This window comes from Hyaena hyaena, unplaced genomic scaffold (assembly GCF_003009895.1).
Source record: "Hyaena hyaena isolate Hyena2069 unplaced genomic scaffold, ASM300989v1 scaffold_547, whole genome shotgun sequence".
NCBI lineage: Eukaryota > Metazoa > Chordata > Mammalia > Carnivora > Hyaenidae > Hyaena > Hyaena hyaena.
The window spans coordinates 617,226-631,305 of record NW_024081177.1 but is presented as its reverse complement, the minus strand read 5'-3'; the positions used below and the strand labels follow the sequence as shown (position 1 = coordinate 631,305).

At 37.5% G+C, this 14,080-nt stretch overlaps 1 protein-coding gene across 1 annotated transcript in view; it reads right to left on the bottom strand.

Annotated features, from left to right (window-relative positions):
• Positions 1–14,080, bottom strand: part of GALNT8 (polypeptide N-acetylgalactosaminyltransferase 8) — a 44,566-nt gene that overhangs the window by 19,953 nt on the left and 10,533 nt on the right. The window contains exons 3-4 of the mRNA XM_039255755.1: positions 6,128–6,294; positions 818–1,001 (exon numbers count right to left, since the gene is read on the bottom strand). Of these exons, the coding sequence (XP_039111686.1) occupies positions 818–1,001; positions 6,128–6,294 (351 nt within the window). The remainder of the gene's footprint in view (positions 1–817; positions 1,002–6,127; positions 6,295–14,080) is intronic.

The window sequence follows — 14,080 nt, the reverse complement described above, 5'->3', positions numbered from 1 at the left end:
AGTAGGACTCTCCAGAGAGGAGAGTCTCTATAGTTTTCAGATAGCTGAGGCTACTAACAGCTGACCTCTGTCAAGAACACATTTGGGGCATGCCTGGGTGGCTCACTTGAGCATCCTACTTCTGATTTCAGCTCAAGTCATGATCCCACAGTCGTGGGATCAAGTTCCTGATTGGGCTCCACGCTCAGCATGGAGTCTGGGATTCTCTCTCTCTCTCTCTCTCTCTCTCTCTCTTCCTCTGCCCCTCCCCCACTTATGCTCTCTCTCACTCTCTTTATCTCAAAAATTGGAATTAATACCCAAATACCACTCCCAAGTCATTGTGAACAGGACCGTTGGTATTCTGCCAAAATTTACATTATCTCTTTGGGTCTCCTTTTTTCCAAAATGATGTCTCTTTACTATCTGATTCTCCAAAGAACATAACTTTCTTTGTATCATGTAATTTCAGGGCTGGGAAAAACCTTAGGAATTATCAAAACATAATGTCTTCATTTTACAGTTAAGGACATAAATGTTTAGTTGGGTAATGTGACTTGTTCAAAGTCACAAAGTTATTTAGCAAAGTCAGGGTCAGTATCCAGTTGTCAACACTACAAGCCCATTGCTTTTTTGTTTTTTGTTTTTCTCTAGCACTGAACTACTTTCCTTAGCCAACAAAACTCCCTGGGTAAAAGCACTATATCTTTGGATCTTTTCTTTGTTCAAGGTCTGGTACTGTCTTTCCCTATTTCCACAATATCCTATCGTGTATGTAGTACAGTATTGTACCTCTTTTCTCCCCTTTCCCAGAAGAAGAAAACTCCAGGAGTCTTACCATCCAACATTCACTTCAACATGAGCATCCAAGATGACAATCACATCAGCTGTAGCCACTTTGCTGCCAGTGTTACGTGCTTGAGCAAGACCCTTTCTCTTTGTATGCCGAATTATTTTCAGTAGTCCTGGATACCTCTGATTATAAAGCTTTATCTTCATATCCAAGTATGACTTTAGTTCTCCTGCCAACCATATGGATACCTATAGAAATCCTGAGTGCCTTAATCAACGTGGTGTAAAAATTTCATTCTATTATATAGTAGTGGTTGAAGTACCTCCAGTTTAGGATAAGCAGTTCTACCATCTTAACTGAGAAAATAAGTAGTGTTTCCCCTGCACCTACCTCTCCCCTCTCTTACATCCTCAGTCTTAATGCTCCATTCCTAATCCCCCTTCCCTTGAAGTTAAACTACATTAGAATAATCATACTGCTTACTATGTAATAAGGATTACTATACATGTTTTATGTATATTGAGAAATTCTTACAAGAATTAGGAGACAGACCTAAACTGAATAAGGAAGAAGTGTTGATGAACAGACATTGTGGAGACAGCCTGGAATGTCTTCCCCACAGCTAAATTCTCAAGATATTCTGAAGAATCCATAAACAACTGCAATTATTTTGTCTTCTTTTACATATTTCATCTTGGGCCAATTTTGGACAGAATTCCCAGACTAATGGCTTTTCCATCTTCTAGAATAATGAATTTATCCCCCAAATTATGCAAACAGGATTCACTATTCCTAGATTGTTTACATTTTTTCCTCTATCTCTTCTTACTTTTTTATAAAACCTGACTATAAATTTGTTCTTTGACTCAGCCTACCAGCTGATTTCTTCATATGTATGAGAACAACTTGCATGCAAATAACTAAGCAGTATTAAAATATCTAACCAAACGACTCTGAATTTCCACTGATAACATTAATTTACTTAGTTTTCAAATTATCCTATGAGGTAGGTACTTCAGTATCCTCACTTTATAGATGAAAAAACTGAGGCACAGAGAGATTAAGAAACCTGTCAAGTTACACATCTAATAAGTGGCACACCTAGATGTGAGCCCATGTTGTGTCTAAACATCATGCCATGCTGCCCCAAGATCTATGTGTGAACTTGGCTGGGTTTATAGTGATTTCCCTCCAATCCTCTCTTCCCAGGGCCAAGAGACCAGATCCTTTCTGGTTCCTCTCTGAGAAGAAGAATAGATCTGTGAGTGCTGGAGTGGCCAGGATCTGGAATCAATACCTACGTGACTGTGGCACAAAAATTTTCCCCTAAAATTTCTTAATTGAGCTCCAGGATGACTGACTCAGTAGTTGAAGGTGTTAAAGAGAGCCAGTGGATCTGAAAGCTGTTTGTTCCTTCTGAGAGACACCAAGCTGGAAAATCTCTACACTCACCCAGTCACTTCTTTTAGGAAGCAGTCAGAAGGGGTTGCCATGTTTTTTCTGCTTCTTTTGCCCCTGAAAGGCTTGTGGCAAAGTGGGGGAGGGGAGCAGGAGGCTCTGTCACTTGACAGTGTGAGGAAGATATAATCTTCTGTAGAAGACAAAATCATGGATTCTGCCTATTTTTTTAGCAATGTCTTCAGGAAAAAATCAAAGTAAATAGAAAATCTGGAAATCTTGGTGGAGATGTTATAATAGTTTAAAGGAGCAAGAGCAGGATTACCATAACTTCTGAGGTACCTTTTTCTAAAAGGCATTTGAAAAGCATTTTTCTCACGAAAAGCTATGAAGAATAATCTGTGTGGTTGGTTAGTTGTTAACATAGTTGTTAGTTTTAAACATAGTTTGTTAGTTGTTAGTTGTAAATAGAGTTGTTAACAGCATAGTTAGGAATTACATTACTTCCAAGTTAACCAGGATAAAGAAGAGGAGGAAGAGGAGGATTAAAAATCATTTACCTGGAGTATTTTGTAGGAGTTCTAAAATAAAACGTGTAAATCAAAATGGTGGGAAAAAACAAAAGAAAGGTTGCCATAGATCCTGGATATCTAGTCTGTAATTCAGCCTTTTTCACTATATAATTTTGTGTCACTTCACATTTGAGGATCTCTGCTTCTTCCACTTAGAAACTATGGATAATGTCAGGATCCTTTCAGTTCCAAAATTCTATGAGTTGTAGATTCTAAGTCATCCTCTCAAAAACAATGCCTATAGTCCAGGATAAGAATTAAAGACCCCTTGATAGAGCTTCTGAAGTAAACTTATGTTTACTTCTCAGCCTTGCTCTCCCACTGGTCCACTTTGCCCTCAAACACTTTGTTCCAGGATGCTCAGCTCAGGGTGATTCTGGCTTCTGCAGATTTACTTTGCATCACTCTCTATCCTCCAACCCCCACACATACACCCAATCATTGTTTTCTTTGCTTTTCTAAATCCTACCAAGCTTTCAAGTTCCAACCCAAGTCCTTCTCCTCCAGGAAGCCTCCCTAGATCATCCCAGCCTTTTCTCTGGGATTTATTACACTCACCAACAGCTTGCTCAATTTAATACACCATTCTTCAAACATTGAGAAGACTTTTTATGGGTATGTCTTGCCTCATCAATTAATACGGGAACTTCTCATAATCACTAACATTCTCTTCCCTGCATAATGCCCTGTTTTGGAAACAAACTCAACAAATAGTTGTTGGTTATAAAATTTGCCTAAAATTTGAGAGAAAATACAGAATCCCGCCTATATTAATATAATTTCTGAAAAGTTGGAATAGCTCTGTTGACACTTGAAACACTTGACCTAATGCAAATTAAGCTTCATATCTGGGGGAAAAGGAAGACGGCACACCTCTAACACCAGGTAATGGCATTTCAACAGTACTACAAATGATACTGAGGTAAAGAAGGAATAATAACACTAGCTAATATTTATTGGGGACAAGTCTTTGGTTGAGGACTTTTCATTATTTAATCCCCAGAATGGTCCTATCAGGTAAAATATTTATTTCCCCCATGCTACAGATGAAAAAATGGAGACATGAAGTAATTGAGTGACTTGCCCCCCAAAGTTAAATGAATATTAAGTTTCTCTTGTGGTATGCATAGTAGACTTCCATTTATTTTCCTAAACTTAACACAGATTTTTTTAGTCCTCTTTGGTGTAAGACCAATTTACCTGATGTTTTCATGGTTAATGAGAGAGAAGCTAATTCCTATCCCAGAGACATGAGTCAAAGAATGATTAACAGTTCCCTCTTCTGTGCCCACTCAAACATAATCACTATGGAAAACATTACTGACCCAAGTGAGAGAAATGTGTTATATGAAAGGGGCATGGTTTGAAACAATCTAGAGTTTTGCTTGACTTCTCTTTATGTGTCTACCCTACATTTGTAATCTTGTATCTTTTAATTAACTTTTCCACAGGAAGAAATCTTGAATTAACTCTTATCTACTCTTCATGAAATGTGGGATTAAAGAACCATTGATTCCCCCCCCGCCCCCACAGAAAATGATATATTCTGTGGTCTATCATCTCAGCCCTTGTATATGCACCACGAAAAAGCTGAGTCTCAGAGAGGTAAGACAACTTGCCTCAGGTCATCTCACAGAGCCAGGGAGTAGAGCCAGGGTGTCTTCAGATGTCTAGGACAGAGGTCTTTCTAATCAAGCTCTTGTTTCTTGCTTAAAGACCATGTGTGCAACTTGGTATCAGTCTCTATGCCCAGGAAGGAATGAAGTCAACCATTCTCTTTCCTTTGGTTTTCAGTGGAATTTTGCTTAGGAATTGTACCTTCTTATTTTTTGTGCAGTTGTATTGAAAAGACAAGAAAGGAAGGTATTTAAAGCATAAAAAGGAGTGTTTTTGGGGCGCCTGGGTGGCTTAGTCGGTTAAACGTCCAACTTTCGCTTAGGTCATGATCTCGCGGTTCGTGGGTTCGAGCCCCACGTCAGGCTCTGTGCTGACTGCCAGCTCAGAGCCTGGAGCCTGTTTCAGAGTCCGTGATTCCCTCTCTCTGTGACCCTCCCCTGCTCACGCTGTCTCTCTCTCTCTCTCTCTCCTAGAAATAAATAAAACATAAAAAGAAAAATAAAATAAAATAAAAAGGAGTATTTTTAGTGTCTTAAAATCCAAAAAGAAAGGCTTAGAGGTCACTTGTCTCTTCTTCTTGGGTCAAACTGCCCCTAACTTTGAAGCTTTGGTAAATACCTCTCTGACACTTAAAAATTCCCCCAAAGAAGGAATATATTCTGTCTCTAATGGGCAACCACTTTCACAGGCCTTAGAAATTTCTTCCTTATTGCTAGCCTAAATCTCTGGTTTTGTGACTTTGTTATATTTCTTTTATTTGGCATCCAAAATTTTAAAAACTAAGAGATAACACTTGCTGAGAGGTTACTATGGGCTATATGCTATTTGTAATCTATGTACTATATTAGTAAACATAGTGGCTAGAGCTAGGGCTCTGGACTCTGAAATTTATGATCAAATCTCAATTCTGTCACCCTCCAGCTGTATGATGTTGAACAGGTTCTTTAACCAGACTACGACTTAGCTTTTTGCATCTGTAAGTCGGGCAAAAAAGTGGTTCTTCATCATAGGTTGTTGTAATGATTAAAACAGTTAACATACATGAAGTGCTTGGAATAATATTAGCTGCCATGATTATCTCATGTAACTCTCGTTACAGTTTATGAAATAGTTATTATTACCAACATTCATGTTTTGCAGATAAGGAAATTGGAGCATGGAGAAGTTGAGATATCCATGGACATAGAGAGGAACTGGGATTCTGAAGTCCCACAAAGTGAGGGCTCAGGTTCACTATGGCCCACTTTTCCATGTGTCCTCCCTGGGTGAACTAGACAGGGATGGGGAGGGGGTATGCTGTGAGCAAGAGACATTGTCACTATGAAGAGTCTCAGCATCCAAACTCCCTTTTCTCTGGGCTTAATTACCTGGGAAGATTGCTCTTCCTCATAGGAACAGTTTTGAATCCCTTCTTGGTATCTGAGGTCTAACTTTGGACCACACCTCATTCCCCCAGGTCCCCATCATGGTGCATGGGAAGTCTTTGGAGTCACTCAGTCTGGAACCTGACTCAGCTCCACCACTAACTATACAGTTTGGGGAAACTATGTGGTCTATCTCTCTGTGTCTCAATTTCCTTATCTGTGTAATCAAGATAATGATCCTCTACTTTGACTTTGGAAGATTAATGTTTCCTGTACATAGGCCCTCAATAAATGATCCCTTTCTTTTCCCTGTCTGAGGAGTACAAAGTGTCCTAAACTCTAACTTAAAACTTTTCCAACCTAGCATGGTCAATAAACTATTGTTTTTTGATCAAGTTGCTCACCATTTGAGCTAAAATCATCCACCAAGATGATCTCCTTTAACAATTGAGAGGGGGTGCGGTTGATGATACTAGTAAAAGCCCGTTCTATAATGGATAGAGCTTCATTCATGAATATGAGAATGACACCAAGGGATGGGAGTTGTGTAGGATATGTCTTCTGAAGACACCTGTAAGAAACCATTTTAAATAACCATATTAGTTTTTAAAAATTACTTAAACATTACTATCAAATTTACCCCTTCACTACATACGATGTTTTAATATATTAACTGCTCACAACCCCCAAACTCATTAGGAAGGACAACTCTCAGGTGATTATCACAGTAGCAAAATTTTATTTTTGTTTATCCAAAATTTTCCTGTTATTAGGATAAAATCCATGTGTTTTCTATTAATCTTCAAAAGATATATTTGCTTGAACATCCAACATCCCCAAAAAGAATCCCTATTCCTCCCACATCTCCAAATTACCTTCCTTGCCAGAGGCTTTCTTTCTGTCATTGCAACCACCTTTTCCCCATGTTCTCAGACCACCAGTCATTTTTGATACAAACCTCTACTCCACTGCTATAAAGAGGTAGGGAACTGTTCAAAGTATGCTTAACACATTTTTTAACGTAATAGTTTACATTTATTAAATGCTTACCATATGCTAAGTACTAGCTTACTCTTTATTTCTAACATCTTTATTGAGGTCTACTTTGCATATGATAAAATGCACTTATTTAAAAGAATAAAAGGGTGCCTGAGTGGCTCCGGTGGTTAGCGTCTGACTATGGCTCAGGTCATGATCTCACGGTTTGTGGGTTTGAGCCCTGCATCAGGTTCTGTGCTGACAGCTCAGAGCCTGGAGCCTACTTCAGATTCTGTGTCTCCCTCTCTCTCTGACCTTGCCCTACTGACACTCTGTCTCTCTCTCTCACAAAAATAAATAAACATTAAAAAATTTTTAAGTGTAAATGTGTTTTTTATAACATTCACAGAGTTGAGCAACCATTACTACTGTCAAATTTTAGAATATTCTCATCACACTAAAAAGAAACCCATACCCATTACCCGTCACTCTCCATCCCTCCCCAATCCATTCCACCCCCACTTCCTTTAGCTAAAGGCAACCACAAATGTACTTTCTATGTCTATAGAATTGTCCATGCTGAACTTTTCATATAAATAGAAACATACAATATATGTTTTTTATCACTAGATTCTTTCAGTTAGCATAATGTTTTCAAGGTTCATCCATCCATGTTCTAATGTATCAAAACTTCATTCCTTTTTTTATTTTCAAATAATATTTCTTTGTATGAGTATGCCACATGTTTATCCATTTATCAGTTGTTGGACATTTAAAAATGTTCCATTTTTGAGTGGTTATTAATGCCACTGTGAACATTCTTGAATCAGTTTTGTGTTGGCATATGTTTTCATTTCGCTTATATATACACCGAAGAGTGCGATTTCTAAGTCATATAACAACTCTGTTTAACAATGTGATTAACCACCATAGTGTTTTCCAAAATGGCTGTACCATTTTACATTATCATCAGTAATAAAGGAGGTCCTAATTTCTCTACATCCAGGACAACCTGTCATTATCTGTTATTTTGATGAGAGCCATCCCTGTGGGTGTGAAGAATACTTCTACTTGTAATTTTGATTTCCGTTTCCCTAATAACTAATGATGTTCAGCGTCTTTTCATGTACTTGTTAGCCATGTGTATATCTTTTTGGAGCAATGTCTAAGCCCTTTATTTTTTTTATTGAGTTATAAGAGTTACTTATGTATTCTAGATTCAAGTACTTTATCAGATATATGGTTTGCAAATATTTTCTCCCACCTATGAGCTGTTTTTCGCCTTCCTGATATTATTTGCAGCAAAATGTTTTCAGTTTTGATGAAGTCCAACTTTTCAATCTTTTATCACTCATGTTTTTGGTTTCATGTCTAAAATCAATTGATTAACCCATGATCTCTAAGATTTGCTCCTGTATTTTCTTCTAAGAGTTTTAGTTTTATCTCTTATATTTATACCTATAAAATGGATTTGAGTTATACTTATATACAATATGATTGATACAGGGGGCTCTACCGTCTGTCTGCATATAAATAACTAGTTGTCTCAGCACCATCTGTTGCAGAGATAATTCTTTCCCCTATTCACTTGCTTTAGCACATGTAAAGAAGAAAAACTCTCTTGTGTATCTTTTTCTCTCTACTCACATCACTACTTATAATGAAAACTTTGATGACTGGATATGTGGGTTTTTTTCCCACATCAGATAATTTTGTGACACCAGCTTGGTGTCCTATAATTTAACTCAATTTTGACACTATCTACCTGAAGTTAATGTCAGATCACACAGGTTAAGAGTTGACATCCACAAAACTGCCCCTACACACACACACACACACACACACACACACACACACACACAGCACTTTGGAGGCCAGTCAGAAGTTTAGGGTTTTTTAAAAATATAATTTATTGTCAAGTTAGTTAATATACTTTGTATACAATGTGCTCTTGGTTTCAAGGGTAGATTCTCATGATTCATCACATACATACAATACCCAATGTTCATCCCAACAAGTGCCCTCCTCAATGTCCATCACCCATTTTCCCTTCTCCCGTGTTCCCCCATCAACCTTGTTTGCTCTCTGTACTTAAGAGTCTCTTATGGGTTTGCCTCCCTCTCTGTCTGAAACTATTTTTCCTGAAACTATTTTTCCCCTTCCCTTCTCCCATGGTATTCTGTTAAGTTTGTCAAGTTCCACATAGGAGTGAAAACATATGATATCTGTCTTTCTCTGACTTATTTCACTTAGCATAATACCCTCCAGTTCCATCCACATTGTTGTAAATGGAAGGATTTCATTCTTTCTCATTGTCAAGTAGTATTCGATTATATATATAAGCCACATCTTCTTTATTCATTCATCAGTTGATGGACATTTGTGCTTTTTCCATGATTTGGCTATTGTTGAAAGCGCTGCTGTAAACATTGGGGTACAAGAGCTCCTATGAATCAGCACTCTTGTATCCTTTCGATAAATTCTTAGTAGTGTTGTTGTTGGGTCATAGGGTAGCTCTATTTTTAATTTTTTGAAGAACCTCCACACTGTTTTCCAGAGCAGCTGCACCATTTTGCATTCCCACCAAGAGGGTTCCTGTTTCCTCACATCGTTACCAACATCTGTTGTTTCCTGAGTTGTTCATTTTCACCACTCTGACTGGTTGAGGTGGTATCTCAATGTGGTTTTGATTTGTATTTCCCTGATGATGAGTGATGTTGAGCGTCTTTTCATGTGTCTGTTGATATCTGAATGTCTTCCTTGGAAAAGTGTCTGTTCATGTCTTCTGCCCATTTCTTCACCAGGTTATTTGTTTTTCAGGTATTGAGTTTGGTAAGTTCTTTATAGATTTTGGATACTAACCCTTTATCTGATATGCCATTTGCAAACATCTCCCATTCTGTTGGCTGCCTTTTAGTTTTGTTGATTGTTTCCTTTGAAGTGCAGAAGCTTTTTATCTTGATGATAATAGTTCATTTTTGCTTTTATTTCCCTTGCCTTTGGAGACATGTTGAGTAAGAAGTTTTTGTGGTTGAGGTCAAAGAGATTGTTGCCTGTCTTCTCCTCTCGATTTTGATGATTTCCTGTCTCACATTTAGGTCTTTCATCCATTTTGAGTTTATTTTTGTGTATGGTATAGGAAAGTGGTCCGGTGTCACAAGTTTAGGCTCTTATCTGCACTTCTGACCCATGGCTATAGACCAGATGTTTTGAAGAACCCTCTCCTTGGGTTAGATTAATTTGATAGAGCAGCTCACAAAACCCAGGAAACTAGTTTACTTACTAGATTACTAGTTTATTACAAAGGATACTAACAGATATGACTTAACTGCCATGTGAAGAGATATATACATGGGGCAAGGTCCTGAAGGGTTCAGAGCACAGAAGCTTCCATCTCAGGGGAGTCTGGGGCACAGTACACCTGTGGAATGTGGACAAATTCTTGTTCACCAACCCAGAAACTCTCTGAATCCTATAGCTTAGGGATTTTTATAAAGGATTCATTACATAAGCATGATTGATAAGACCATTGCACATTAGTGGTCAACTCTATCTCCATCTCCTCTCCCCTCTCAGGAAGGATGGGAGGAGATGAATATCGCAACTATATAATCATAAGGTTCATTATCCTGGCAACCAGTTCATATCCTTAGAGGCTTTCCAAGAGTCACATCACTAACTCAGAGCTGAAAGGAGCTTGTTAAAGACACCAAAAGACACTTTTATCTCTCTTCTCACTTAGGAAATTACAAGGATTTTAGGCACTCTGTGTCAGGAACAGGGGTGAAGACCAAATATATATCTCTTATTATAAATCACAATATAATGGCACCCTTGTCAAGAATCAATTGACCATAAATGTAAGAGTTTATTTCTGGGTATCAATTCTATTCTATATATCTATCCTTAACCAGTTACATTTCATCTTGATTATAATAGGTTTGTAGTAATTTTTGAAATTGAGAATGTGAGTCTTGTAACTTTATTTTTCTTTTGCAAGGTGTTTTGACTACTTGGGATCATTTTTGTTTTCATTTGAATTTTGGGATCAGCTTCTAAAATTCTACCCAAAATCCAGCTGGCATTTTGACAAGGGATTGTAGATCAATCTGGAGACTACTACCATTTTAACAAAATTAAATCTTCCAATCATGAATATGGGATGCTTTCCATTTACTTAAATCTTTAATTTCATAACTAATATTTTGTGGTTTTCCATTTACAAGCTTGTACTTCTTTGTTAAATTTATTCCCAAGTATTTTTTTACTTTTATTTCATTTTTTATTTTTTTAAATAGTTTATTGTCATGTTGGTTTCCATATAACACCCAGTGCTCATCCCAACAAGTGCCCTCCTCTATGCCCATCACCCCCCTTCCCCTCTCCTTCACCCCATCAGTCCTCAGTTTGTTCTCAGCATTCAAGAGTCTCTCATGGTTTGCCTCCCTCCCTCTCCCCAACTATTTTCCCCCTTCTTCTCCCTCATGGTCCTCCGTTAAGTTCCTCCTAATCCTCTTATACGTGCAAACATATGGTATCTGTCCTTCTCTGCCTGACTTATTTTGCTCAGCATAACACCCTCAAGTTCCACCCATGTTGCTACACATGACCAGATTTCATTTTTTCTCATTGCCGTGTAGTATTCCGTGGTATAGATAAACCACATCTTCTTGATCCGTTCGTCAGTTGATGGACACTTAGGCTCTTTCCATGTTTTGGCTATTGTTAAGAGTGCTGCTGTGAACATTGGGGTACATGTGTCCCTATGCATCAGCCCTCCTGTATCCCTTATTCCCAAGTATTTTTTGATGCTAGGTGACATTGGTTTCTTAATTTTATTTCTGAATTGTTTATTACAAATCTATAGAAACATGACTAATTCTGTATATTGATCTTGTATCCTACAACCTTGCTTTATCAGTTCTAATAGTTTGTGATTGTGTGTGTGTTTTGTTTGTTTGTTTTTAGTTCTAATAGTTTTTAATGGATTTTTAGGATTTCCTATATATAAGATTATGTCATCTGAGAGTATAAACAATTTTACGTCTTTCATCCCAAGATGGATGCCTTTTATTTCTTTTTCTTGCTTGGCTAAAATATTGAATACAAATGTTGAAGTCACATATACTTGTTTTGTTTCATCATATGGGGAAAGCTTTCAGTCTTTTACCATTAGGAATGATATTGGCTTTTTGTAGATACCCTTTACTAGATTGAGGAAGTCCCTATCTACTCCTTGCTTGTTGAGTGTTTTTAATCATGAAATAGTGTTGGATTATCTCAAGTACTTTTTTCTGTGTCTATTGAGATGATAGTATGGATTTTGTCCTTTATTCTATTAAGATGATATAGCACATTGATTGATTTTCAGAGTTTGAACCAAGTTTATACCGTTGGCTTAAATGCCACTTGGTTCTGTTGCATATATTATAATCTTGTTTCTATTTTGTTAGATTCAGTTTGCTAACATTTTGCTGAGGATTTTCACATCTATATTCATAAGAGATGCTGCTCTGCAGTTTTGTTTTCTTTTGGTGTTTTTATCTGGCTTTGGTATGAGGATAATATTGACCTCATATAACGAGTTGTAGATTGTTCCCTCCTCTTCTATTGTTAGGAAGAATTTAACAAGGATTGGAGCTAATTCTTATTTAAATTTTGGTAGAATTCACCAGTGAAGGCATATAGACTTGAGTATTTTTGTTTGTTTGTTTGTTACTAATTCAATCTCTTGTTAAAGATCTACTTAGATTTTCTATTTCTCTTTGAGCCAATTTTGGTAGTTTGTGTGTTTCCAAGAATTTGTTCATTACTTCCAGGTTGTCTAGTTTCTTGGGAGACCATTGCTGTAGTATTCCTTAATGGTCTTTTACTTCTATAAGGTCAATAATGATGTCCCTCTTCCAATCTTGATTTAGTCTATTTTTTTCAAGGTCAGTTTAGCTAAAGTTTTATTAATGTTTTTGGTATTTCAAAACACAACTTTCTGTTGGCTTTCTCTATTATTTTTATGTTTTTATTTCATGTATTTCTACTCTAGACATTTTAAATGATTCTTTTTCATGAATTTCCCCAGTCATCTAGTTATTTTGTTAGGGAGAAGAAATGCTATACTCAACATTCTGCCATCCTGGAAGGAAGATTCAATCCATATATTTCTTAAAAATGTAAAGAAATTTTTAAAAAATGTAAAGTAATTGCTAATATTAAAAAAATCCAGACCTTTGGACTCGCTGATAAATCAAATATTTGTCTCACTACAACCATCTTCCTTGCTGATATCACTCCTCTGACCAGAGTCAGAGTTGCTATAGTTACAGCATATGTTCCCCTGTTTACCACAGCCCTCGTATAGTAGATCTGTATACACATTTTGAGTTGCAGCCCCTGAGAGTGCAAGACAATTTTAAGCAAAGGCTGCAGTACAGATGAACACACAGAGGCACAAAAGAGTACACACTGTTGGAAGAACTGCACTGCTCAGCATTAGTGACAAAAGATAAAGCTGCCAGACCAGCAGGACCAAACAATGAAGGTTAAAAAGACTAAGTGTAGGTACTGAAGCATTGTAAGCATAAGACAGGTATGATAGGGGGCGCCTGGGTGGCTTAGTCGGTTGAGCGACCGACTTTCGCTTAGGTCATGATCTCGCGGTTCGTGGGTTCGAGCCCCGCGTCGGGCTCTGTGCTGACTGCCAGCTCAGAGCCTGGAGCCTGTTTCAGTCTGTGACTCCCTCTCTCTCTGACCCTTCCCTGCTCACGCTCGCTCTCTCTCTCTCTCTCCTAGAAATAAATAAAACATAAAAAAAAAAGACAGGTATGATAGGTATGAAGACTTCAGCTAAGACATACCCTGAAGAATGAAAAGAATAATAGTCTCAATGTGATTTTTCTAGTCACTTGACTATTGTGAACTGGTAGGGGGTTGGAGGGACGATACCATACCATAATGTTTCTCAAGCTCTAGGTGCATACAAACTACCTGAGGATCTTGATGAAAGGCAGATTCTGGTTCAGTAATTTTGAATAGAATCTGAAATTCTGCATTTCTAACAGACTGTCAGATAATGCCAATACTGTAAGGAGTGTGATACAATGAATGAAAGCAAGTAAGAGCAAAGTCTGCAAATAGACTGGTATTCAAGTCACAGCCCTAGAATTTTCTATTTGTTTGATCTTAAAAATATTACCCGCCCTATTTGTGCCTTCTTTACCTTATCTATAAAAGAGTAGTGGTGGTAGTAGTAGTAGTAGTAGTAACACGTTATAGTTCCTTAAGAAAAAAAAACTTGCCCTGTTTTCCACCTATGTAAGGAAAAAAAAAAGCAGTTTGTCTCCTCTGTTACTCACATTATTACCACATAGACCATTTCAATTTTG